General features: G+C 45.4%; 1 protein-coding gene across 1 annotated transcript in view; it reads right to left on the bottom strand.

Moving 5' to 3' along the window:
• The window catches only part of MACROH2A2 (macroH2A.2 histone), a 51,978-nt gene extending 26,100 nt beyond the window's left edge, over positions 1 to 25,878 (bottom strand). The window contains exons 1-2 of the mRNA XM_024561246.4: positions 25,609 to 25,878; positions 1,573 to 1,803 (exon numbers count right to left, since the gene is read on the bottom strand). Coding sequence (XP_024417014.1) covers positions 1,573 to 1,744 — 172 coding nt within the window. The 5' untranslated portion in view covers positions 1,745 to 1,803; positions 25,609 to 25,878. The remainder of the gene's footprint in view (positions 1 to 1,572; positions 1,804 to 25,608) is intronic.
• Between the last annotated feature and the right edge of the window lie 259 nt (positions 25,879 to 26,137).

Here is a 26,137-nt window from a genome sequence, read left to right as displayed (position 1 = left end):
GCTTGATTCTTGTATGTGCCCTGACCTGGGATTGAACCCACAACCTTGGTGTACGTGGATGATGCTCCAACCAATTGAACTACCTGGAACCTACATTTTAAGCATTCCCCAAGCCCTTAGGCCTGTTGCTAAAGACAGGCTACCATCTTGCTCCTCTGAGTGGTCCTTGAACCAGCAGCATCAGCATCACCTGGGAGCTTGGTAGAAATGCAGAGTCTCAGGCCCCACCCCAGATTTGGTCAACAAGATCCCCGGAGTGATCCCGCTTTGGAAAGCACTGCTGTATCACACTTGATTCGGGCGGCTTCCAGAGCCCTCCAGCCTTTCTCTCCAACCTCCTAAAGGACCCTCCTGAAAAACTTTCAGTCCAGGAACAAGCCTTTCATTTCACAATACGGGACAGGCTTATGGTGCCGAGGGCTGCCTGCCTGACAGAAGGCCCAGGGGACAAGGTTTCCACGGGTGGATCAAGGCAAACCCTTCATCAGTGACGTTGCTCGGTGAGTGACAAGGACCGAGATGACAGAATAGGACCGTACATTTAAAGAGGAAGAGATTGCCCTTGAGGAAGGAGCAGGATGGGAAGAGGGACCTGGGACAGAAACTGGGTCCAACCCTGCCACACCTGGGGGTTTTCACGCGGTGGCTGCAGGGGGCTCAGCTTCTGGGTAGGCTTGCTTTTCTCCCCTGGGGGGCTTCCCAAGGACTTGACCCTGGTGTCTGCGGAATTTGTGACCCGTGGGCAGAGTCAGAGGTATTGCTGCTAGCGGCTAAAAGGACTCCTTCAATGCACTAATCACACTGATTGAGATAGATTTTTATTTTGATATATTTATATATACTTTTAAAGCATCCTTGAAATTGTGAAGTATGGTTTCTGTTTATGACGTAAGAGTACAACGACAAAATGAAGTAGAAAGTTACTCAAATATATAAAGAACACACACAGCAAAACTCACCTCTTCGTAAAAAAAAAAAAAAAATTAACAACCAATATGGGAAACTATTTCCTATGTACCCATTGTAGACAGAGAACCACCGCGGTAAAGGAGCAAAATCAGAACATTACTGGCTTCATGGAACCAACCGAAGATGCTTATGATGCTCTGGTCAATGTCATTTATGGACAGAGTCCCAGTTTCAATAAACCAGGAGAACTGATGTATAACGAGGCCTTTGATACAAAGTAATGGCCCTTTTTAGAAAACCAATAGCAACCCAGCCCCTCCCCTCTCCTCCACCCATCCTCCCGGTGGTTTCTCTTCTTTGGAAGCCTTGAGTTTTATGCATTGCGTTTGCCTAAACAAGATACACCTTTTCCAGGGCTCGTGTGAAAAAGCCGCTCTATTGTGGGTTTCCTCCTCCCGCCTCCACCTCCGCCCCTTGCTGATCATCTGTCCCCCTTAGGCCTCTTCTCCCCGCTAAAGCCTGCAGAAATGGAGCTTAGCCGCGCAAGTAAGCTCCGTTATCAGCCACAGTGGCCTTTAGACAGCACCCTTCCCAGCCAGTAGGGGGCGCCCAAGGGAGGGTGCGATCTGGGAGTGGGCTACCTGGCCCTTGAGGTTGCGTTACCTGCCAGGTACTCGATGACCGCCGCCATGTACACGGGAGCACCCACGCTGATCCGGTACTTGAACGTCCCTTTCTTCAAGTAACGCATCAGCCTCCCCACCGGGAAGATGACGCCGGCCCTGGCCGAACGGGACAGCTTGGACATTTTCTTCTTCCCGCTCCGGCCCGACATCTTGCTGCAGTTTCCCTCTCAGCTTGCTGACACGGTGGCCTCCCGGCGCTAACACAGTGCTGGAGAGGAAAGGCAACAGGGTGAGAAAGGGCGGCTTCAAGTATCTTGGGGACAGTAGTATGGTCCTAGAGCACTGGGTGACATGCCTGATAGTCCCGTGGAGGCCGCTGGGACCTGGCAGCCCCGCGGGGAGCGGCAGGCAGGAAGCTGGGCACGAGGTCTTGGCAGGGGCGTTGGCAGGCCCACCTACCAGCATCCCCCCCACCCCATCAAACTGGCCCAGAGAAACTGTCCCTAGGCGAGAAGCCATGGTCTTTCAGGCAGCTGAATGGCCTCCAAAGACGGCCACTTCATCACCCCAGAACCATGTGTGCATGGAAAACCTTCCGCGGCAGGAGGGGCTTTGCAGGTGTGATTAAGTTCAGGACCCGGAGATGGGAAGATTATCCTGGATTGTCTGGGTGAGCCTGCTGTGATGCGAAGGGAGGCAGGAGATCAGAGGGAATAGTGATGTGAGTGAGGGAAATGAGTTTTCCCCTCAGAGCTTCCAGAAAGAACCAGTCCTGCTGAAACCTTCATTTTAACCCAGTGTAACTGATTTTGGACGTCTGACCTCCAGACTCTGAGAGAATTAAGTCTATATTGTTTTAAGCCACTAAATTTGGAGGTACAGCAGCAACAGGAAAACTAATGGGATTCACTCTTTCTCTCATTTGCTTCTGCTTGTTTTAATACACAGCATTTTATTTATTTGTTTATTTTTATTTATTTTTAGAGAGAGGGGAAGAGAAGGAGAAAGAGAGGCAGAGAAACATCAATGTGTGGTTGCCTCTCACATGCCCCCCACTGGGGACCTGGCCCACAACCCAGGCATGTGCCCTGACTAGGAATCGAACATGCAACCCTTTGCTTCACAGGCTGGCTCTCAATCCACTGAGCCACACTAGCCAGAGAAATACACAGTCTTTTATTATAATGTTGGCTTTGACCTACAGCTCACAGCTGATTTCTCAGATGGAAACACTTTTCTAAATTTCCAATAATTTTTAAAAATAGAAACATGCCAGAAGATGCAGTTTTATTGAACATGCTAATGCACAATAACCAAACATAGCAAATTACAAGTCAGAATGCAGCCCTAGCTTCTGCTGCTTGGAATGGGGGACCCAGGTGGATCTGGGGGAGAAACTTCAGATTCAGCATGAAGAAGTGACTTCAGTACGACACGCGGAGAGACATATTTATACCTCACTGTTATTTCAGAAAGCTATCTTTTGTGTGAAGATAAAATAATTATATGCTTCTGAAAGAGTCTCTGTAAGGCTAAAATTAATTCAGGGAATTGTAATAGTGCTTAACTTTTGTTGGTCGAGGGAGTACTGTGACCAAAGAATGAAATATAATTCAGAATAAATAAAAGCAAATTACAAAGGACAAGCAAGCAGGGCCAAAAAAAATAACCCAGAAAATTTCTAGGAACTGTGTTAATGAATCGAACTCTCTGCCCCAAAGGTGATGTCATTCTCAGTAACCCTTTCTTTTGGGGATGAAAAACAAGAAAGTCAAAAATAAACGGAAACTGGTTCTACCTGTTGAAGCAGCCATTTCAAATTTTGGCCAGGCCAGCTTACCGACAACCAGGATGGCAATAAAAGGCCTGAAAAAGTGGCTAAAAATATGATTGGTGAAAGTGTTAAGTGAATGCATGGCTCATGTGAAAGGTACCAAACTGGGACTTATTCAATCTGGATGGAAGAATGAACATCGAGTTCAATTTTCTAAAGTATCTGGTAACTCCGTTATGACTGAGGAGTTATGGAAAACCATGGAATTAGCAACAAACTCCATTCTCCATTCTCAACACCCTCCTATCCCCGAGGTGAAGGATGCGAGTTTGAGGCATTTTATTACATGCCTCACATACATTCATTTTAAATGTTTATATGTACTTATATGCTCCCATTTTATGCATTGCTTTGCCACCAGAAGATGTAGGTATTCATCAAAGTTACGCACAAACAAAGATGAATGAATAGCCTTAGAATTTCTCTTTCACAGTAAGGCGCAGGAGCAAAGCAATCACTGTTTTTAGGACTTTGGTGTTTTCCGTGCTTCCGTTGCAAACGGCTGCTAACTCTTCATAAATAGACTCACTGATGTCCTCTCTCGGAGGAAGCGAGCAACTGCACATTGGGATTAAAACCATCGATTTATGCTGAGGAAATTTAGGGCAGGCATCAGTAAATGTTCTGAGTGCCCGTTGTTGGTCATCGCTGTCCCAGGGCCGGGGGACATGTAGAGCAATGTGAAATGACGGTCCTTGTCCTCAGAGCGAGCTACACGGCACATGTTCGCTAGCTGGTGGTGGTGCTCAGCATGGAGGTGGCTCCTGGTACCGAGGAAGGAGCTCAGCCCCGGAACAGGACTCCAGGGTGTGGTCCCGCTTCTGCATAACTAGATCTGTGAGCTCTGGGTCATCAGTGTGGGTCTCATCTGTAAGATGGGACAGTGACTAACAGATCCTGAAGGTCCTTCTGGTCTTAAACATTCCTGTGTTTGTCAACTTTCAAATGATTCTGGAGAAGTTTACTCCCTTTAAGAAATGAGTTTTAAAGCGTTACGAACCTGGTGCAGATTCATAAAAATGTGTTAGTATTGGTGACTCCACTAAGCCAATTATGTACTTTTTTCCAGTTACTACTAAGGGGAGGGAAGGGGGAGGATTAGTAGGTCTGGCTGCCAAGGAAACACCTAGAAAGCCCACCCCAGGGGGAGCGCCCTGTGGGTAGATACGTGCTGGCGGGTCACGGTCTCTCCCGCCGACAGAGAGCCAAGCACAGAGGAAAACACCACAAGGGCAGGACTCCTCCTCCTGCTCCTCCAGTTTCCTCAAACGGAAGAGCCAGAGAATGAGTAGGTGCTCAAGAAAAAGCTACCCAGGGACTTTCCCAATGTCAGCCATGAGTCACAAATTTCCCTAAAAATTGGAAATTAGGACCAGCAGCAGAAGAAAAACAGGTGGCTTCAGGGGACCAAGGCCTAAAACGCTCGTGCAGATAAAACAGCCAAGTAAGGAAAATGGGGTTAGATGAAATAGACAGACATATCAGCTGAGTATTATAAAATGTAGGGATCACCCCAAACACAGCATCTGTAACAAGACTTTCTTTCTTCGGCTCCCAGACTTCCCTCCATGTCGGGGCCTTAAGACAGAGCCGATGATGCAGCTCCACCTGAGGTCTAAAGGTGACAGGGACTGTTGTATGTTGAGCGCCGGGGAGTTCTCCGTACCTGGGGAGTCCATCTTTTCAGACACTGGGCTGAGTTCAAGCAGCCAGGCACTGAACTCCTGGGCCCCGAGGGCTGGGAGGTCCCTGAACACTGTAAGAACAGGACCATATCAAGGAATCCCTGGGAAAGCAGGGAGGAGGCATACCCTGCCTACTGGAACCCACAGATGGAAGCAAGGGCTGTGCCTTACCTCCTGGAGCCCCTCGAATGCTTTCCAAAGACCACCCCTGTCCCTCAGCCTGAGCTGGCTCTGCCTGGAGCTGTAAGAAATTATAACCCCTGCCTTGTTTTCCGGGCCAGCCTTCCCCTGACTCGATCCATTCTTGGGAAGTCAGGTGATATAAAAACTTGAATAGGCTGTTATCTACCTTCTGTGAATTTGAGTCTGTGTTGGGCCACTCATCTAAAGAGAAAAGAACTATTTCTTTCTATTCAAACATTAATATTTAAATGTTTACATTTATTTTCCTTATGCTCTACAACAAATTTTACTCTAATTAGGCAAAGCTTAAGGACTCTAGTTCATTAAGTTTGTTTACATGTTTGAAGAATAGGGTCTTTGAGTGGGAATAGGCACTATGTGGCGCCCCCTGGGGGCCACTCAGCCATGCTCGGGTGGCTCCAGTCTCCAGGCAGCTCTGAGGTTCTTAAGAGGAATTGCATAGACCAGAAACATACAACCTAAATCTGCAATACACCCGTCCTTTCATAACCGAGAGACCGAGAATACCAAGGTATAAAGTCTTGTAATTACTTGCAGAGTGAATGGGAGAGTTATCAGCGTGTTAACTGTGGGGGACAGGAAAATAAAACTCAAAATTCAAGGAAAGAAGGGGGAGAAGGCAGCGCTGGCTGCTCACTCCCTGTCACCTCCAGGAGGACAGCAGCAGGAAGAACATGACTGGTTTTGTGTGCGCTGGGGAAGACACGTATTCGAACACTGTTGTTTTAGGGTTTATTTTTATGATCAGGTTTTCAGCCCATAAAGACACTGATAAGGTTGATTTTATAGGTATCACAAGGGTAAATATTAAGTTGAAGCGCTGACTCAGACACGGGCAATAAACTCACAGCAGCCTATTCAAATAACTACTGTATTTCATTGATTTTACAGTGCTCTTTAAAAAAAATATTTTACTATCTCTAGAAATCAGTATGCATCTTGCAATCTATGACATCATAGGTTCAATGAAAGTACATATTTATGGAGCATTTATTATTGTAGATACTAGATATAGTAGAATGTACATAGGCCCTTGTCCTCAAATGTTTTCCAATAAAGTTTTATAACAGACCACAATACAATTTCAGATAGATGTGAGAGATTTGGTTCCCAAACTGTGTACCAAGGCACCCTGGGACGTAACAGAGAGCGTCTGAGATTTGAAAGAAGATACAGTGGCACTCAACCTCCGCAGGACCCCACAACCACCAGCCCACAGCGGCCCCACCAGCGGTTCACGGTAGTTTGCCCTCTCTTCCTTTGGATGGCGCCGTACCTTGGCAAAGCTGAGTTTTTGGCTGCTGCTCTGATTAAAAGCAAGGGTTGGGTGAAAACAAGCACGGAGCAGAAAATGACAGTGGCAGCCTCCGGTCTGACCCTTGGGCCTGAGCAGCTGTGCAGAGCCCACTAGGCGCACGCGTGCTGTGTGTGATTCACTGTGGTTGTTTAAGAACAGGGGATAGATATTCTTTTTTCTTTTAATTCATGTATTAGTATTTTCTTAAACAGCTACTATTGTTAGGACATATATATTTAAGTTGTTTGGACCTAACCGCTCAATAAAGAGAGCCAACAGGCATTTCTTTTGGCTTAGAAGCTCCTGAAAAAATGACTGAGACGCTTAGTTCTCTGTGGACGGGGGAAGTTCGGAGACTTCTTTGGTAGCGCCCACCACCACGCCAAAACACATAATTAGGACCTATGTAAGGTCACCCTGAAGCAAGGAAAATAAGAAAGTTAAGTTGTTTACATTTATTTTATTTTTCCTTTTTTTATTTAACTTTTTATTGTATTTCTTCCATTACCATTTAGTCCCCTTACACGCCACGCCCCTCCGTCCTACAATCGCTGCATTGTTCTCCATGCCCATGAGTCCTTTTTCCTTTTTGCTCCATCCCTCCCCCACAACCACCCCCCTTAGCTGTCAGCCTGCTCTCCATCCACGCGTCTGTCTCTATTTTCCTTGTTAGTTCAGTGTTCATTAGATTCCACATGAGTGAAATATGAGTTTGTTTTATCTTTACATCTAAGTAATACCTGCCCACAGCAAAGTGAATCAAAAGGTAAAGAAATGCCTAAAACGTAAAGCAAGTCCATCGTTTCACTTTTCCTACCCGCAATCTCGCTTCCAGAGGCCATTCCATGTAACAGTTTTTAATTTTACTTCTGGTGGTTACCTCTCAAACTCTAATGTTTATACCTCTTCTTCCTGATTTTCAGTTTTAGAGTCTGTCAATGCTGTCTAAGGATTAGAACTTAATTCACTTTCTCCTTCCTTTTCCAGTTATTGACAGTATATTTTCATTGTTATTTCCTCCATTGATTACTGTGGAAATGTTAAATAACACTTCTGACTCCTCCAACTTTAGTCATTGTTACAGAACATGCAGGTGTGTGCCCTCATCTTCCCCTGGCCTACTCCTATGTTCCCTCCTGATTTCTACCTCGCTCTTCTCTACTGTCAGTCATCCCATTAGCAGCACTTCCGCATGTTGAGGACGTTGTAAATACCATTCCCTGCAGAACTGAGTGGGGTGCTGGCCTCGCATTTCCTCTTCTGTGTTCCCACACTAGGACCCTTGCGCCTTAGTGTCAAGAAATGGATTCACTTTGTTCTGAAAGCCTGTTGTTCAAAATCATTCCGTTTTGCTTGGCTTCCCATCTTTCTTGTATAGCACCTCACCTCAAGTTACTAATTACAGTTGTCTCATGCTGTGCGTTATACAGGAGGCTGCCCCTCCCCGGCTTCTCACTCTGAAAATATTAAATGGAAAGTTCCAGAAATAAACAATGCATAGGTTTTAAACTGTGTGCTGCTCTGAGTCGTGCGATGAAACCTACTTGGTTTCTTGCCTTCCTGTCGGGGACGTGAATCATCCCTTTGTCAGGGGCTCCCCACTGGCAGGTAGCACCCACTGTCGTGGTCATCCGGTCCACTGTCACAGTATCACAGTGCTTGTGGTTAAGTACCTCTTAGTTTACTTAATAATGGTCCCCGAGTGCAAGAGTAGAGATGCTGGCAATTCAGACATGTCAAAGAGAGGCTGTGAAGTGCTTTAAGTGAAAAGGTGAACGTTCTCAACCTAAGGAAAGATTTAAAAAAAAATCATATGCTAAAGGTGCTAAGGTCTATCATAAGAACGAATCTTCTATCGGTGAAATTGTGAAGGAAAAAGAACTTCGTGCCAGTTTTGCTGTCAGACCTCAAACTGCAAAAGTTAGGGCCACAGCGCGTGGTAAGTGTTTAGTTAAAATGGAAAAGGCATTACATCTGTGGGTAGAAGACGTGAACAGAAAACGCGTCCTGACTGACGGCAGCATGTCGCATCAGAAAGCACTGAGCTTGTACGAAGACTTCAGTGAGCGTATAATGTACAGAAAGGACCGCAGTTTGGCAGGTCCTTGAGTACTGTCATTTGATCCGACATCGTTTTTTTTAAAGTGTATTTTGATTTTGCTATTACAGTTGTCCCAACTTTCCCCCTTTTCCCCCTCTCCCAATACTCCCATTCCCTCCAGCAATCCATCCCCCCTTAGTTCATGTCCATGGGTTGTGCATATAAGTTCTTTGGATCCTCCATATCCTATACTGTTCTTAACACCCCCCCCCCGTCTATTTTGTACCTGCCAATTATGCTTCTTACCTGTAACTTTTCTCCCATTCTCCCCCTTCCCCATTCCAGCTGATGACCTTCATACGATCTCCGTATCGATGATTCTGTTCCCGTTCTGGTTGTTTGCTTAGTTTGTTTTTTAAATTCAGTTGTTGATAGTTTTGAGTTTGTTGTCATTTTAATGTTCATAGTTTTGATCTTCTTTTTCTTAGATAAGTCACTTCAACATTTTATATAATACTGGCTTTGTGATGATGTACTCCTCAGTTCATCTGCCCTTCCATTCTAAATGATAGCTTTGCTGGATAGAGTAATCTTGGATGTAGGTCCTTGCTTTTCATCACTTTGAATACTCCTTGCCAGTCCCTTCTTGCCTGCAAAGTTTCTTTTGAGAAATCAGCTGACAGTTTATGGAAACTCCTTTGTAGGTTACTCTCTGCATTTCTTTTGCTGCTTTTAAGATTCTCTAACTTTTGGCATTTTAATTATCACGTGTCTTGGTGTGTTCCTCTTTAGGTCCAACTTGTTGACTCCCTGTTCTTGGCTTCTCAACTAGACATCTCTATGTCTATTTCCTTTGCCAAATTAGGAAAGTTTTCTTTCATTATTTTTTCAAATACGTTTTCAATTTCTTGCTCTTCCTCTTCTCCTTCTGACATCACTGTGATTTGGATGTTGGCACTTTTGGAGATGTCTCAGAATCTTCTTATTCTCTCCTCGTCTTTTTTGAACTGTTTCTTCTTTCTGGTCTGGTTGACTGTTTAGTTCTTCCTTATGATTCAATTTGTTGATTTGAACCCTGGCTTCCTTCCCTTCACTGCTGGTTCCCTGCGGATTTTTCTTTATTTCACTTAGTGTAGCCTTCATTTCTTCCCTTATGTGTTTGCCGTACTCCATGAGGTCTCTGAGCATCCTTATCACCAGTGTTTTAAACTGCATGTGATAGGTTGGCTCTCCTCATTTCACTTAGCTCTTTTCCTGGGGTTTGTTCTGTTCTTTCATTTGAGGCATATTTGTCTCTCCAATTTGGCAGCCTCCCTGTGTTTGTTTCTGAGTATTAGGTAGAGTTGCTTTGACTCCCTGTCTCAGTGCACCTGTCACATTGTATGGGGCAGAGCCTTAGGTATTCACCAGGGTGGGGCAGCCCTCTTCAGCGCTTTGTGGCTTTGTATGTGGGGGAGGGGCCAGCGAGGGGGCTACGCTGCTGCCTGACTGCTGGAGGCTTGTTCAGCACTTGCCCCACTTCCAGTCACTCATGCGAGTGGCCTCGTTACTTCTTGCCCTGGTAGCAATTCCCAGTGTGTGTAGGTTTGTGTGTTCTAGGACCCTACGGGCCCTTTAAATGGACTCTCTGGAGAGACCCACAGTTTCTTCCGCTGCCTCAACCCACACTGGTTTTTACAGCCAGGAGTTATGAGGCTTTATTTTCCTAGTGTTGGAACTCTGGGCTGCACTTCTGACCTGGGGCTTGCTCCCCAGGTATCCCTAACATGGGACTGCCTGTTCCACTGGCCCCCACTGCCACCTCCTCACCGCCATACCATGTCACCTCTGCCCCAGCTTTCCAGCTCCACCCTGCCTGCCTGTCTGGATGAGTATGTCTTCTTTAAATCTCTGGTTGTCAGACTTCTGTACAGTTTGATTTTCTGGCAGTTCTGGGTGTATTTTGTTTTGAGGTTAGTTGTAATCCTTATGGCCGTGCAAGGAAGTGAAGCGTCTCTACATACATCTCCATCTTGACCAGAAGTATCGATTCAACATCGTTTTGTTGTTAACGTTGATGAGAACAAAATCAATTCCCAGCACTGGACCACTGTCTGTGTGGAGTTTTCACATTCTCCCCATTTCTGTGTGAATTTTCTGGTGGACTCTGGTTTCTTCCCACAACCCCAAGAGGTGCACATGCGGTGAACTGGCCTGAGTTGTCCCATCTGAGTGAGTGTGGGTGTGACGTGCCCTGTGATGAGGGTGCCTGCCCTGGGCCTCTGAGATGCGCGGAGAAGCTCTGTCACCTGTGACCTTGAACTGGAATAAGTGGGTCGGAAAATAATTATCTTACTTGTTTTCATTAATTTTTCTTAATGTATGGAGAGCTCACATTTATTTTAATGTTTAATACTGTAAGTGTTTTGGGTCTTTATTTATAAGTTTGGTGATGCTTTTGTGACCAGAAAGATGCTGTAGGAACTTAAGTCTTGCTGGTGTCAAGCAGCCTCTGGTGAAACTGGTTCCATCACACGTGATCATACATTGTTGCCCTTAAAGTTGCTGTTTCCAAGAACCTACGGACGGGGTTCCATGGGAGTTGCTGTGTATGTGGGCTCAGCACTGCCTGCAGTTTCAGGCGTATCTCCAGTGGGTAAGTGGGGACTACTGCAGTTCTGATCTACAGATTAGCTGGAAACACTGCGTTAGTGAATAGGGAACTACTGCTCCTCGGGGAAACAGGGTTAGGTGGCCCGTAGCCTCTGGTCACAAGTTTTTCCATCAATGGATCAATACATAAACTTGTTTTACCTGTATGTCTATTCAAAGACACCTTACTTAAAACGTATTATTGATTCATTAACATTGAACTCATAGCAAATAGCCCTACAACTTACGCCTGGGCAAACCTTATCTAACATGTACTTTTCCCAGAAGGCTCATCACCTTCTTGTGCTGAGGAGCACTACACAGCACCTCAGTACAACACTTGGGAGCCATTTCAAACAGCAAATTCAAACAAAAATGTGAGGACGTGACACTAAATAAACCATGGAAAGGACGCTAGTCTACAGTGTGAGAAGGCCGAGTGGCCTTGTTCCACCTCAGCAGGGAAGGTGTGCACTGGATGGCTCACGGCTTTTGCTGCTTGTGCATATTCTTGAATGGCAGCACAATGCCCTGGGTAACGTATCGATGTGGGGGTTACAAATAAATTTTATCGAGTAGGTGAATTCACAAATATGGAATCAGTGAATAATGAGGGTCAAATGTGTCTTTCTTTGTTCTTGTCTTGACCAAAGAGAAGTGTGCCTTTACCATACGGTGAACATCACCCATCAAGCTGTTCTTTGCAGGGGCCCAATTTCAGCCCACAGACCTTTATCCTGAAGCGCATTGACCTCCAGCTCCCGGGGGAATCGTTGTCCTGCCCTGTGGTCACCCTGGAACTGTCTTCCCCGCTCATCCTTGACCCTGACTTCCTCTTTCTTGGCCTTCTCCGTTGTTTTAAACTTGGTATCCACTTCAAGAAACAATCCGGAGAAGTGAACTTTGTTTTCTTACAAAATGGAACTGTCTTTATTGAATGACCTTTGGATTATAATTTGGTGGGGTGTGTCATTTTTAGCATCAAAATCATATTGCTTCAACATTTTGAAGCCATCATCGGTCCATTGCTTTTATCATCCTGCGCTACAGAGAGGTTGGGTGCGGCTGCACCCTCAGGCTCTCAGATTTCGTCTTTGCGTGCTACTATTTCACAGGGACGTGCCTGGGTAAGGATCCTGCCCACCCGCTTCATCCTGCTCCACTGAGCCTGTTCAGTCTAAGGTTCATTTCTTTCGTAACTCTGGGAAACTGTCTGTCCTTGTCTTTGCTTGTGTTCCCTCACCTGTTCATTTCCCTCACATTTCCCTTTACCTGGCTCTTACTGGGACACCTGTAAGCCAGGTGTTGTATCTTCTGATTGTTCCTTGAAGTCTTACACTTTTCCTTCTATTCTTTCAGTCCTTTTAATATCTAATTCTGGTAATCCTATGATTAATACCCAAGAACTCTTTCTTGTTCTTTGTTCTGTTTTCACAGTATCCTGTTCTTTTATAAATGCACCGTACCTTCCAGTCTCCCTGAAATTAGTTATATTTCTGTTATCTTCTGTTCTTCAAGTTATTTTACCCAGTCAGTCATCCTGTAACAGGGTGCAGCCAAGCGGGGGGCCCCAAATAGGGATTTGTAATGGGGTCCAGAAGAGCTTGGAGATAATTGACTCCACACCACTGGGCCACACCGGCCTGGAATGCTGGCAGCTGTGGCCAGTTAAGGGAGGAGCTGGAAATGGGGCTGCAGAGGAAGACTGGCGCTGGGATTTAAACCCAGGCGCAGCAGCCATTTGGCGTCTCTTTTGGGGACCACGAGGCTTTCCTTTCCTTCTCACCAATCTCTGGCATTGAGAGATGTCTTTCCTCTGGCGGCAGGCAAAGCAAGCCTAGTACAGAGGAGGAACCCCCGGAGAAAAAGGGGGTGTCTTTTATATCATTCAGCCACCGCCCCACAGGTTTGTTCTGTAACAGTCCTCTGTATGAATTCCCATTTTCTCTTTCAGGTTGGTTTTCCTTAAATGCCCGGTGATCTTTGGTTATGCATTCATCCTTGAGAACAAAAGACAAGGCTGATTGTTGTAGGCGGATAGAAAAGCTTTCCTCAGCTATTGTTTGGTGGGCGTGATCCCTGGGAGCTCGAGCAGGCCAAGCAAACGAGCACCACCTTAGAGGGCCCCTCGGAAACTGAGAGTCCCTGAATGCCAGCATGAGGGAGCTTTATTGCGTGGAACCATATCCATCCTAGAAATTCTAGGCCTGCCCTGTAGTTGTTCAGTTTCTTTAGAGAGGAAATCTCAGATGGCTAGTTTGGGGGAGAAATGCCAGATATGCCAGTGTCAGAAACTCTACTAGGAGCAGGGGAGGGAGAGAGACCGTGCGTGCCTCCCCATTTTCCACCCCGCCTACCCTAAGTGCAGCTCCCTCCTGCTTTCACTCTTTGCGGTGGCTTCCCTGTGACAGAGTCTGCGTGGTTCTGTGCACTTGCAGTCTTCCAGGAATTGGCTGACATCGCCCATCTGTTGACAACCAATACCACCCCCTGTCCCCTTTTAAGTATTTATTGTCTTTTTTTAAAAGGTTTTATTTATTTATTTTTAGAGAGAGGGGATGGGAGGGAGAAAGAGCAGGAGAGAAACATCATTGTCTGGTTGCTCTCACGTGGCCTCCACTGGGGACTTGGCCCACAACCCGGACATGTGCCCTGACTGGGAATCCAACCAGTGACCCTTTGGTTCGTGGCCCATGCTCAGTCCGCTGAGTCACACCAGCCAGGGTTGTATTTATTTTCTTTGTGCTTCTTTGCCATTATTTTGGAGGGACCCCAGAGATGGAAAGCACATGTGTTCAGGCCATTATTTTGAACTGGAAACAAAATGTCACTTTAATTTAACATCTTAACAAACATCATTTGGGAATTAGCCTAGAAATGAGTACGCTGGCAAAGAGAAAAAGCTCAACTGTTTTATAATTGAGTAATAATGTCATATTAAAAATTTAGATCACTTTCATTACCAGGTGAGTCAATGGAAACTAATTGGTCTTGAGATAATTGAGGAATATAAAATTTTGTATCAAGAGATTGTATAAGACTAATTAATATAATAGAATCAAATTCAGGGTCTCTGTATTTGTATGATTATAGCGTATGGTATTCCTGTAAACAATATTTAAAATTATACTGTAATCTCAGAAGGAAGGAGAGAAAAGAAAGGAAAAATCTTAAGCATTTGCTCTGACTGGATGAATTGCCGATGGGGGGGAAACAGCGTGAAAAGACAAAATAGTCTGGTTTGTTTAGACCAATATTTTCTTTTAATTTCAATAAATTCTTTCTCAGGCATAAAGAGCTGATAAAAAGTAAACCAATTTTTTATGCCTCAAACAACTTAAAATTTTTCTTATATGTTAACTGTTCGGAAACTTGACAAACTCTAGCCAATCAGCAAGAGGTTTAGGTAGGAGCCGTCTGCAGTTTTCATTTAAATGACCATTGTTCTGCCGCCAAGCTTCTGCAAAGCGGCTTTAAAAAAAGAGAGCAAATCATCTGAGACTGGGAGCCACGGTTCCAGGCCTGGTGAGGGTGAGCCGGGCTGATGGGCCACCTTGACGGGGGATCTGGAATTACAAGACAGCTTATTTTAAAGTTCTCTTTGAGATCAAGCTCTTCAGAAGTATACAAATCAAAAGGCTTTCATATGTACATGATCTTAAATCTAGAAATAACAGGTCTTATTGCTTTTTAATGATGTAATGAATTTAAAAAGGACTCTACTGCTTTCTGAAATGTATATAAACATGAAATTCATAGTGTCATCCCCTAATGGATTCATGCACTGTTTTAAAATTGTTGAAATTTATTTGATTTATTCATTTTTAGTCCCCGTGGTATTTCCCTAATCTGTATAGTAAGTATTGTGCTTGAGAATATTTTATACTGTAAACATTTATGAAAAAACGAAGTAGACACTGCAGTGAAGCATCTTTCCTCTGTCAGTTGAAAATTATCCTTTGGGAGAAGAAAATGAGATGAAATAAAACCAGGTAGGACTTAAGGGAATTCAATATAAATAAATTAACTATATGTAGAAATATATTTTTAAAGGGTTTGAAAAAAATCTCTCAGCCTTGTAACTAACAGAATTCTAATATATTTTGGTGTGTTACCTTAAGTGCTGTATTAAAATAATAATAGTTTGTTAGTATTATTTTTTGTAGCTGTAAAAACCATTTTCAGTAATACTGGCTAAATCACTTGCTCTATTACACTTCCATTTATGAACTCCAAGGGCAAATCGTTATTGCACAAGTAATACTTTCCAAACCATTTTCTTCCAAGGCCACCTTTAAGTGAATGAGAATAGTCAATAATTTTATCGTTGTATCTGTTAAAGCACATTAACAATTTATAATGTAAAGAGCTCTATCAAATGCAATTTCATCAAAATGACACGCGGATCAAATTAACCAAATTAACCATCCATGAACGTTTGAACCAAGCATTAACCCAATTTATTTAAATTATACCATTGGGTTACAAATCATTCCCTTTTTAAAACGTATTTCAAGTCATGTCCTGGAATAATCTAGTGGGAAGCTTAACTACCAGCACAGTGTTTCTAATACAGAGGCAGAGAACGTGTGGCTGTCTCAGGCCCTTAGAAGGCATGGGCATCCCAGAGGGCAGCGGAGCACAGGGTGGGAGCACATGACACAGAGTGGATTGAGGCTATCTGCAGCGAATACAGTATGCAATAACTTAAAAAAAAGATTTATTTACTTATTTTTAGAGAGAGGGGAAGGGAGAGAGAAGGAGAAGTAGGGAAACATCAATGTGTGGTTGTCTCTCGTGTGCCCCACATCGGGGACTTTCCCCGGCATGTGCCCTGACTGGGAATTGAACCAGAGACCCTTTGGTTCACAGGCCAGCACTCAATCCACTGAGCCATACCAGCCAGGGTGATGCAATGACTTTTAACATGTTTTGTCTTCATTGAACCCAAGCTAAAGTTTTCTTTTTTTTTTAAGAGAAAAGTACAAGTTGTTGATATATATTGTATTTCCCTATTATTAGCCTTATAGTATTTTCAGTAGAAAATAGAAGCCTTTAAGTATATTTGGCCACTTGTAGTACTAGTTGGATGAGAAATGAATATTAATGAGTGAATAAAAATAACTTTAGTTCTCCTTTAATCTGAGTTATAGCAATCCCAGAAGAAAATGAACTGGTTTGCCATCCCGAATCAATTTATTCGTGGAAAACAAAATAAAAACAAAACAACCCTTCGCCAGGTCCAGGCTGGTCTCTTGTCTTCTTGCTTTTTGGGAATTGGGAAATAGGAACAATGAGCAAGCTATCATGTTTCCTCAAAATCTAAGTTTCAAATTATTAGTGAGGTTTATTGGTGTAAACGATGGCCTGTCTTGCTTCTCCGAGTGGGGGACTGGCTTTGTCTGAGCCAAGAGGAGCTTCTCAGGTGGGAGTTCGGGGATACGGGCACTCCCTCTGGGGGTGGGAATGAGTGGCTGACACCAGGCTGCAGGTGGGCTGCAGTCCAGCCACCCATGACTGCTGGGCAACTGAGTACACAGCAAGGACCAGTTGTGGGCTCCCAAAGCTAGAACATACTGTGCTCTGAGCAGAGGCAGCTGCCCGTTTCTGCATCTTTCCCCAGCCTGCTCCTCTCTACCCTGCTTTCCTTACTGTCAGTCCTCAGGCAGAGGTTGCACCGTGGAGACAAGTAGCTAGGGGACTGCAGCTTTAGCTGCACTGTTTTATGCTAGTGACAGGCCACGTTGCTCCACAGTCAAGACTGTGTGGGGTCCCCCATAACCCCTGGGCCCTGGCACATTGTATCAGCTGCACCAAACAACCACTAGCCACACCACGTCATCTCACCTGTGGGTGGAACTGGCTGGACATCTAGGGGGCATCATGGTGCAGAATGGAAGGTGCCGTGGACCAGGAAGTGTGTGTGGTGGGAGTAAGAGGGGGTCCAGTTCTGCATTGACCAGCAAATCAGCTGATTTTCCAGAGCTTCCCTTTCATTCAAAAGATACCTTTCAGGAGCTCTAACAAATAAAACAGATGCAAGGAAGGGCGCTGTGTTGGTTGGAATGGGGAGGTGCCTGGGAACCTCAAAGTCTTGGTCCCCACCTTTCCTGCCTTGGGCCTCTGAGGAACTCTGAGCTCTTTGGAGTGCCACCTGAGAACCACTGCCCCAGCTGACCTCTGAGGTCCTTTGCAACCTGAAAGATGATGCTTTTCTACGAAGATGCTCAAAATGTCACTCCTTTTGACCTCCCCTCCTCCCCCAATCTGTTCCTTACATTCATAGAGATGGAACAACCTGGTAGAATTGTCACATGCAGGCGAGCCTTCCTTTGAAGTCACTTTTTAATTACCCACAATAACCACAGAAAAGAAAAACCGGCCCTGAGAACTCTGTTTTATTGTGTTTACGGGACTGTCTCTTCTCTACCCCGAGACAAGAGCCTACACTGTTCACCACAGACCAGCTGAGGTGAAAATCCACTTTGGTAGCAAGGGGGAAATACTTGAGTTCAGTTAATTTCTGGAGGACTGATCAACTTGGAAGTTTAGCACTCTGGTGGGGAAGCCAGTGAGTTATCGTCTGATCTCAAAGTTTATGGTATGTATTTTATAAGCTGCTGGAAATCACTTTCCATAGCCTACCACCACTATTTAATTTTAATGGTTTTATTGAACAACAAAGGCAGAACAAAACCCAAGTTACGTAATTCTGTGTATATACCATTAGCAGGGCCAGGCCAGTAAACACAGGGCCTGGGATTTCCAGGGTAAGCTTGATTTTATTTTGTTATATTTTTGCCCTGTAGTCATGGAAACACCCCACATTTAGGCATCGAAACTATATCATCAGGACTGCGTCTCATCCAGAAACAACCCCCAAATCTTTGGTCAGGCCATGTGTTGCAATTTTGGGCTAAACAATATAGTTGCTGTAGTTAAATTCTTCCGACATCACAGAATTAGCTGAAGTAAACGTCCCGGTACTAAGCCTGGTGGTCCTACCCGTATTCACACACAGATTTCTGTCAAAGCATGAGAATTCTGACTTGAATTACTTACTCTGTTCCAAGCCTAAATTGGCAGTGTCAGTCAAATAAATAGGGCAAAGTATGATGGATGGTGAGATGGATAAATGAACATTATGGGCTCAGAGAAACCACCACATTTATCTTATTTAATACGTTAGAACACGACTGTTTAAAGTGCAGTGTTATGTAGCTCATTCTGATGTTCTTTATCTTTCCTTTGACAAAGGTAAAACACTGATGCAAATAAGGAATTTAAAATAAAAGTTTGCATAATATTAAGATGAACACAATGTGAGAGTTACTGGAATGCTGGCAGCAAAGGGGTGTGAGGATACAGGCCTGAGAAGTAAGGCCCCTGGGCTGGAGTCCTCACTCCACCCCCACCAGTTGTGCGCTGGGTGACCTTGGGCATATTCTTAACCTTTTTTCCCTGTAAAGTGGGTATAATAATAGTATCTACCTATGCTACTAGGTATTATTTAATAAGTACCTTATTTAATATACTTAATAATATTAAATAGACTTCCAGCCAAGACAGAGGCATAGGTAGATACTCTTTGCTTCCTTGCACAACCAAAAGAAGGATAACAATCAATTTAAAAACAAAAAACAACCAGAACTGCCAGAAAATCAAACTGTATGGAAGTCCAACAACCAAGGAGTTCAAGAAACATTCATCCAGACCGGTAGGAGGGGTGGATTCAGGTAGCTGGGGGGTGGAGAGGACGCATGATAAGGAGGTGGCTGGTGGACAAGGCGGTCCCACATTTGTGTACAGATAAACTGGGAGGAACAACCTGGGAGCGAGACAGACCACGCAACCCAGGGTTGCAGTGCCAGGAAAAGAAAGTTTCAAAAACCTCTAGCTGTGAAAACCTGTGGGGTTGCAGTGGTGGGAAAAACTCCCAGTCTCACAGGAGAGTTTGGAGGGGTGCATAGGGTCCTAGAACGTACACAAACCCACCCACCTGGGAATCAGCACCAGAAAGGGTGATTCGCTTGTGGGTAGTGAGGGATGTGACTGAAAGCCGACTGAGAGCCATACAACCAGCATTGTTCCCTCTAGGGACGCTTCCCCCACACATAGCACCACAATGCAGCGAAGTGGGTTGTCCCACCCTGGCAGATACCTAAGGCTCCAACTCTTATAATGTGACAGGTGCACTGAGACAAAGAAATATGGCCCAAATAAAAGAACAGATCAAAACTCTAGAAAAAGAACTAAGCAATGGAGAGACAGTCAACCTATCAGATGCAGAGTTCAAAACACTGGTAATCAAGGTGCTCACAAAAATTACTGAGTACAGCCACAAAATAAAGGAAGAAGTGAAGGCTATGCAAAATGAAATAAAGAAAAATATTCAGGGAATCAACAGTGACAGGAAAGAAACTGGGACTCCAATCAACGATTTGGAGCAGAAGGAAGAAATAAACATTCAACTGGAACAGAATGAAGAAACAAGAATTCAAAAAAATGAGGAGAGGCTTAGGAACCTCTGGGACAACATTAAATGTTCCAACATCTGAACAACAGGGGTGCCAGAAGGAGGAGAGGAAAAGCAAGAAATCGAAAACTTATTTGAAAAAATAACGAAGGAATACTTCCCTAATCTGGCAAAGGAAATAAACATGCAAGTCCAGGAAGTTCAGAGAGTCCCAAAGAAGTTGGACATCAGAAGGAATACACCAAGACACATCATATTTAAATTACCCAGGATTAAAGATAAGTAGAGAATCTTAAAAGCAGCAAGAGAAAAGCAGAGAGTAACCTACAAAGGAGTGCCCATAAGACTATCAGCTGATTTCTGAAAAGAAACTTTACAGGCAAGAAGGAGCTGGAAAGAAGTATTCAAAGTCATGAAAGGCAAGCACCTACATCCAAGATTACTCTATCCAGCAAAGCTTTCATTTAGAATGGGAGGGCAGATAAAGTGCTTCCCAGATAAGGTCAAGCTAAAGGAGTTCATTGTCACCAAGCCCTTATTATATGAAATGTTAAAGGGACTTACCTAAGAAAAAGAAGATCAAAACTAGTAACAGTAAAATGACAACAAACTCACAACTATCAACAACTGAACCTAAAAAAACAAAAACAAGAACAAACTAAGCAAACAACTAGAACAGGAACAGAATCACAGAAATGGAGATCACATGGAGGATTATCAGCGGGGAGGGGGAAAGGGAGAATGGGGGAAAAGGTACAGGGAATAAGAAGCATAAATGGTAGGTACAAAATAGACAGGCGGAGATTAAGAATAATATGAGAAATGGAGAACTTACATGTACAACCCATGGACATGAACTAAGGAGGGGGAAGGCTAGAGGGGGGTACAAGGTGGAGGGGGATAGAGGGGAGAAAAGAAATGGGACAACTCCAATAGCATAATCAATAAAATATACTTTAGAAAACTTAAAAAATAATATCAAATAGGTTAATACATATAAAGTACTTGGAACACTAACTGATAGGTAGCAGTCATTTAATAAACATTGGCTATTATGACTTATTTCCACAAGACAGTTACAGAGAATTATTTTTATAGAATGCTAACACTGTTTCAAAAGACACAACAGTTGACCGTTGAATTCAGGGTGCTGACCTCTGACCTCTGACCTCCCAGCACAGTCAAAAATCGTGTGAAACTTTTACTCCCAAAACTTAACTACTAATAGCCTCCCATTGACCAGAAGCCTTCCTGATAACATAAATAGTTGATTAACACTTTTTTGATGAACACATTTTGTACGTTACGTATAGTATACACTATATTCTTACAATAAAGTGAGCTAGAGAAAAGAAAATGTTATTAAGAAAATCACAAGGAAGTGCGACCAGAGCATTTGCTTATCTATTGAGGTCTTGCTTCAGGCATGTCCTCTGTTTGACTCAAATAAACTCCTATAAAAATCCTGTATAGCTTTGGATGTTCTTATGTCAACAGAAGAGAAAATGCACTTCCAGTATTTATTGAAAAAATCTGCTTTTAAGTGGACCCCCACAGTCCAGACCAGCGTTGTTCAAGGGCCAATGCACTGTAATACTACAGCGCTTGACGTTGTGCGTTTGGTAACAGGAGACCTAAAACTCAGCAAGGGCTTTCTGCATCACTGATCTCTGGAGCCGGGGTAAAGAGGTGCGAATGAAGTTTTAACTCCGGAAAAACTCTAAGAGACAGGTAATCTGCTGAGAACACGCACAACAGTGAACACTTCTGTTTTTCCCAAGGCCGGACACTTTTGGGCCCTTCCTCGTCTGAGCCTATATTCCACAAATTCCATCCGCTTGAGAATTCACAATCATCACAGTGTTAGAATCACGGGATTTCACAAAATCAGAATCGAATATTGACAGGGACCTGAGGGATTCATCAGTTAGTTCCTCCTCTTAATTTTAGCCACAATTACAGGGGTGGCACAGGAGGGCCAGTGGTCAGTGAACGACCAATGGCCACACAGTCTGGGTGAGATCAGACCTAGAAGCAGCACCCTTACCTCCACTTCCGCAGCCTCCACCTGGGGCTGTTTTTCTCACACTGTTGTTGCAGGTTTCACCCCCCCCCTCGGTGCCTAACACAGTGTTATGTACCCAACATTCAATAAACATTCCTTAGGCAAATGGACAAATAAATGAAACCAGCCTTAAACATTTGCTTCAAAAGCAGTTTTGGGTCCTGGGTTTTTTTTTTCTTTTTTTGAAAATGAATTATCTTCCCAATACTTACCTTACTCTGTAGCCTAATTTCCAATATATATGCTAGGGTTCATCCAGAAGAAAAAAATCCTCATCCTCAAGTTTTCACTACAGTCCCTTTAAAAATCACCACCTTCCAAAAATGATTGTCAGAATGTATATCCTCTCCTGGCTCTTTTTTCCCCCTTCTAAATCTACTTTAAGACATTCATAGAAGTACAGCAATGAAAGAAATTGTGAACTGTTCATTTAGTTCACTCCTCAATCTGGACCTTGGCAGGGCAGGGCAGGGCAGGAATCAGCCTTGCCAGGGCATTTACATAAGCTGGTTGAAGGAAGAGAGGAGCAGCAAGCTAGGGCTGTGAGCCTGCATCAGGCTGCCTTCCCACCTGCCTTGCCCCCTTTCCCCTTCTCCCTCCAGATCCCAATGCCTTCTCTGTGAAGCCTAGTGCAAGCCCTCCCTTGCAACCTAGAATTCTCTTCTCCCCTTAAAAGTTGTTGTAGCATTTTATTTGTGACTTTTATTACACACCATTGGTCACTTTTTAAATTGTTAATTATATTTTGTTATCCAATCAACTTATAAATTAATGCAAATTTCAAGCATTATAACCACGGTTATGGATGGGGATAAATGATATGACTAAATGCCTCCCGGCAATTCCTCCACTTTTTGTCTCGTAGTGGGTGTCTTGCTCCACACACCCCTATCCATTTGTGTATACATTTTTGCTTATAGAAATGCACAGCTTTATTTTGTTTTTAAAATGGTGCCACAGTATATATGGTTCTGCATTGTGCTTTTTCCATTAATACTATGTGTCCTTTCTGTCTCAGTACAGATAGACTTACTGCATTGCTTTTAACTGCTGCCTAATTTTCCAGGAGATAGATGTACCGGTGTACTGAGCCATTCCCTACTGATGGCAATTAGATGTGTTCAAGTTCAGAACTACCGAAACTCCACAACCAAAAGGAATGACAGAATCTGTGCACGTGTGTGCCTGCTTCTCTGGGATACATACAAGAAATGGAGTTGCTGGGCCACAGAATATGCATATTATGTATTTTCACAGAGCCAAACTGCCTCCCAATTAGCTGCATCAATTTACACACCTGTCAGCGGTATAGGAGAGTATTTGTTTCCCGCTAGCTCGCCGATATTAGTAACTTTTTACCTCCTTTTACCTGCGCATCTATTTTATCTCCTAGGCTTGGGGTTGAAAGCTCTCTAAGAACAGACCTTAAGCGCTAAGAATATGACTACCTCATATTTGCATATCTTTCCTCATTCAGGGGTGTTTAAAAATTGGTGTTCAGCAAATAAATGCTGGAATGATCTCTAACCATAAGTTCTTGGCTCATCTCTGTGCAATACACACTTTTCAAAAAGCATCTGCCAACTCTGCATCTAACTTTGAGGTTATTTCTTAAGAATGAAAAACATTCTTAAGAAAGTTGGTTGCATTTTTGCACAAGTTACAGATATCTTTCGTTTGAAGTTGCTTAGGACAGAATTCCCTCCTGCTTTGCTGGCAGGAGGCCGTGCAAACAGACTTGGTTGTCTCAGACAATAGCTAGCAGGGTGTCCCACCCACTGGGGAAGAGCCGACTGACTACAGGCGCCTTGGAATTCCTGGCAACTGGACAGAAGATAGAATGAGGAGGGAGTAAGGTCAGAATCTTTGCAACATTCTGGATCCAAGGAAATAAATTCTTTTATAGAGTTTTGAAATAGAGGAAACCATTAATAATGTCTAAAGCGTCGCGATAAATGGATTCAGGTGAGGACGAACTCTAACAGGGTAGGGAAACGGAAGTGGAGATTCGGGCACAATTTTTAAAGGAAGTTTAGAGATAGGGCAGGTTTTAAAGGTGTGAATTACTGGGTTCAAGGTAATTTTCCTCCAGGCAGTGCCTTTATTTATACGATAATCTTGAACTAAAGTATTTCTAAACACCCAAGAGTGTAGCTCCACATCACAGTGCTCTGAACATTATTTGCAAATAAGAGTTTTCATGGAGGGAAGGGAGATAAGAGGTAACTTTCAGTTAAATACGAACACATTGAGAATTAGGACTAGCTCAGTTTGTGTTTCACAAAGGAAGTAGTTCTAGATAAGAAACAATATAAACGAAGACACATTTCCATTCTTAAGAATGTTTCTTTTTCTCTCACCAATTGCGCAGCTTAGTGAGGGTACTATTGCATTTCGACACCAACACAAACGAGGCAAGTGAGGAAACCATTTGCTATGGCGGATTAACTGCCCCAAAGGGAATGGGCTCCTAAGGTCTGGAGGGGCTTAGATCTGGGCCCTGTTTTGAGCCCCCCTGCGCTGGAGGGAGCTTGGGCCCATACCTCAGTTCACCAGGTCTGCAGGATCACTGGAAGTGCCTTTACCACGGGGCCTGCGAGGCGGCGCTCCGGCTGCACCCCCAAAACACATGGACCTGCGCTTTGGTTTCTCACCCCTTTTCTTCTCGCCCTTTTTATTAGCTGTTACCAATAAACCCTAGCAGCGAACGGGCCTGCATCACGCCCGTGGTGGCCCATATCAGCGACTGGAAACCCCTGCAGGAGGCTCATTTGGCTCTTTGGGGGCTCAAGGCCCTTTAGGCCATTGTTGTGTGGAACAAAGAGGGCAGGAGCGGAGGGCGCCCCCACGAGGAAAGGCGGGGAAAGGCACCCACGAGCGCGATTTCGGAGGCGGGCGAGGCTGTAACCAGGGCGCTCCAAGAGAGCGGGCTGGGAGCCCGGGGAGGCAGGGCAGGTCCCCGCCCGCCGCGCCCCGCACGCGCTTCGCAACGCGACTGGCGCTCGGCGCAGCCCTTTCCTGCGGCGCAGCCACTTTACTTTTAAATCTCCTTTCCTTATTATTATTATTTTTTCCCGCGCAAAGCCGGAACCCGGGGCCGCGCAAGTGAGACGCGCAGGGGCCGCCATTTCCCGGGGAAAGCTCGTCGCGCGCTGCCACCGGGCGCCCCGGAAAGGGAACCGGAGGGGAGTGCCCGTCCCCGAGCCCTCCTCCGTGCCGGCCCCGGCTCGCCGGCGCCCGCGGCGCCCAGCTCCCCGCACCCTCGCATCCGGGGCCCCGGTGCCTTCCCTCCGCCCCGCGCCTCCGCGCCCCTTCCATTGTCAGCCTGGAGCAGCCGGCGCTCAGCCCGGGCACCCTGGAAGGCCCCCGAACGGTCCTGCGGGGCTCCCTCGACCCCCTGCGCAGCCCCCTGTCCCCGTGCCGGTCCCCCTCGTCGGCTGGGCGCCTCTCTCGTCCATCTTCGCCCCAAACTCCGCATCCCTAGGAGCTCGCCACTTCCTCCGGTTCCAGCCTCGCCCGGGGCCCACCGCTGGACTCCGCATCCCTCCTCCTCCCTCCCTCTTCGCCCAAGATGCCCCGGCTCCTCACCGGCCGCAGGAATTTTACCGCTTCTTTAGCAACCCCCCTTTATTTCCCGAGGAAGCAAGTTGGGCAGCTTGATTTATTAATTTTTCTTTTTCTTTTTGCGGGGAAGGTAGACTATCCCGGGTGCACCCGCGGGGGCTGGGCGGCGGGAGAAGCAGGGGGTTCTCTCTGGCCCCTGCACCGTTCCCGCGGCCGGTTTTGTTTCCAGACCCAGAAGACCCCCGAACAATAATGCCATCGCCATGGCGGGCTCACCTGGTGCTGCGCCGCTTGCTCCGGGCGCCCGGTGCCCTCTGCGCGCCGCTGCCCGCGCGCAGGTTCGGCCCGTGCGGCGCCGGTGCCGGGCAGGACTCTTTGCCTTTCTTTAGGTTCTATCTGTGCGTGTCAATGGCGGCAAGCAGCAGTTCTCAGGGCCGCGGATAGTAGCGGGGGGAGGAGGAGGAGGGAGAAGGGATTGCTCCTTCTCCACATAACCACCTCTAGGAGGAGTTGCTCAGCCTCATCCCCCGCCAGCCCAGGCTCCGCGACGGGTCCAGGGCTTTCGGTGGGGCTTGATGAGCTATTGTCCTTCAGGAGCATTAATGATGAAACCGCGCGGCCACCGCGTCGCTGGCGGATCTGCTGGATGCACTGAGGGCCACTTGCTAAGATCAGGCTTTCCCCAGAGGTGGGGACAGAGGCGCTATGGTCGTGATCCAGTCTGCAGTGTCCACCTTTGGTGGAAGTAGGCGTGGGCGGTCACTGGGCAGCTCTGGGGAAAGCCTCGGAAGGTGAAAGCGAAAAA

This window comes from Desmodus rotundus, chromosome 4 (assembly GCF_022682495.2).
Source record: "Desmodus rotundus isolate HL8 chromosome 4, HLdesRot8A.1, whole genome shotgun sequence".
Classification (NCBI taxonomy): Eukaryota; Metazoa; Chordata; class Mammalia; order Chiroptera; family Phyllostomidae; genus Desmodus; species Desmodus rotundus.
This window is presented reverse-complemented; position numbering and strand designations above follow the sequence as displayed.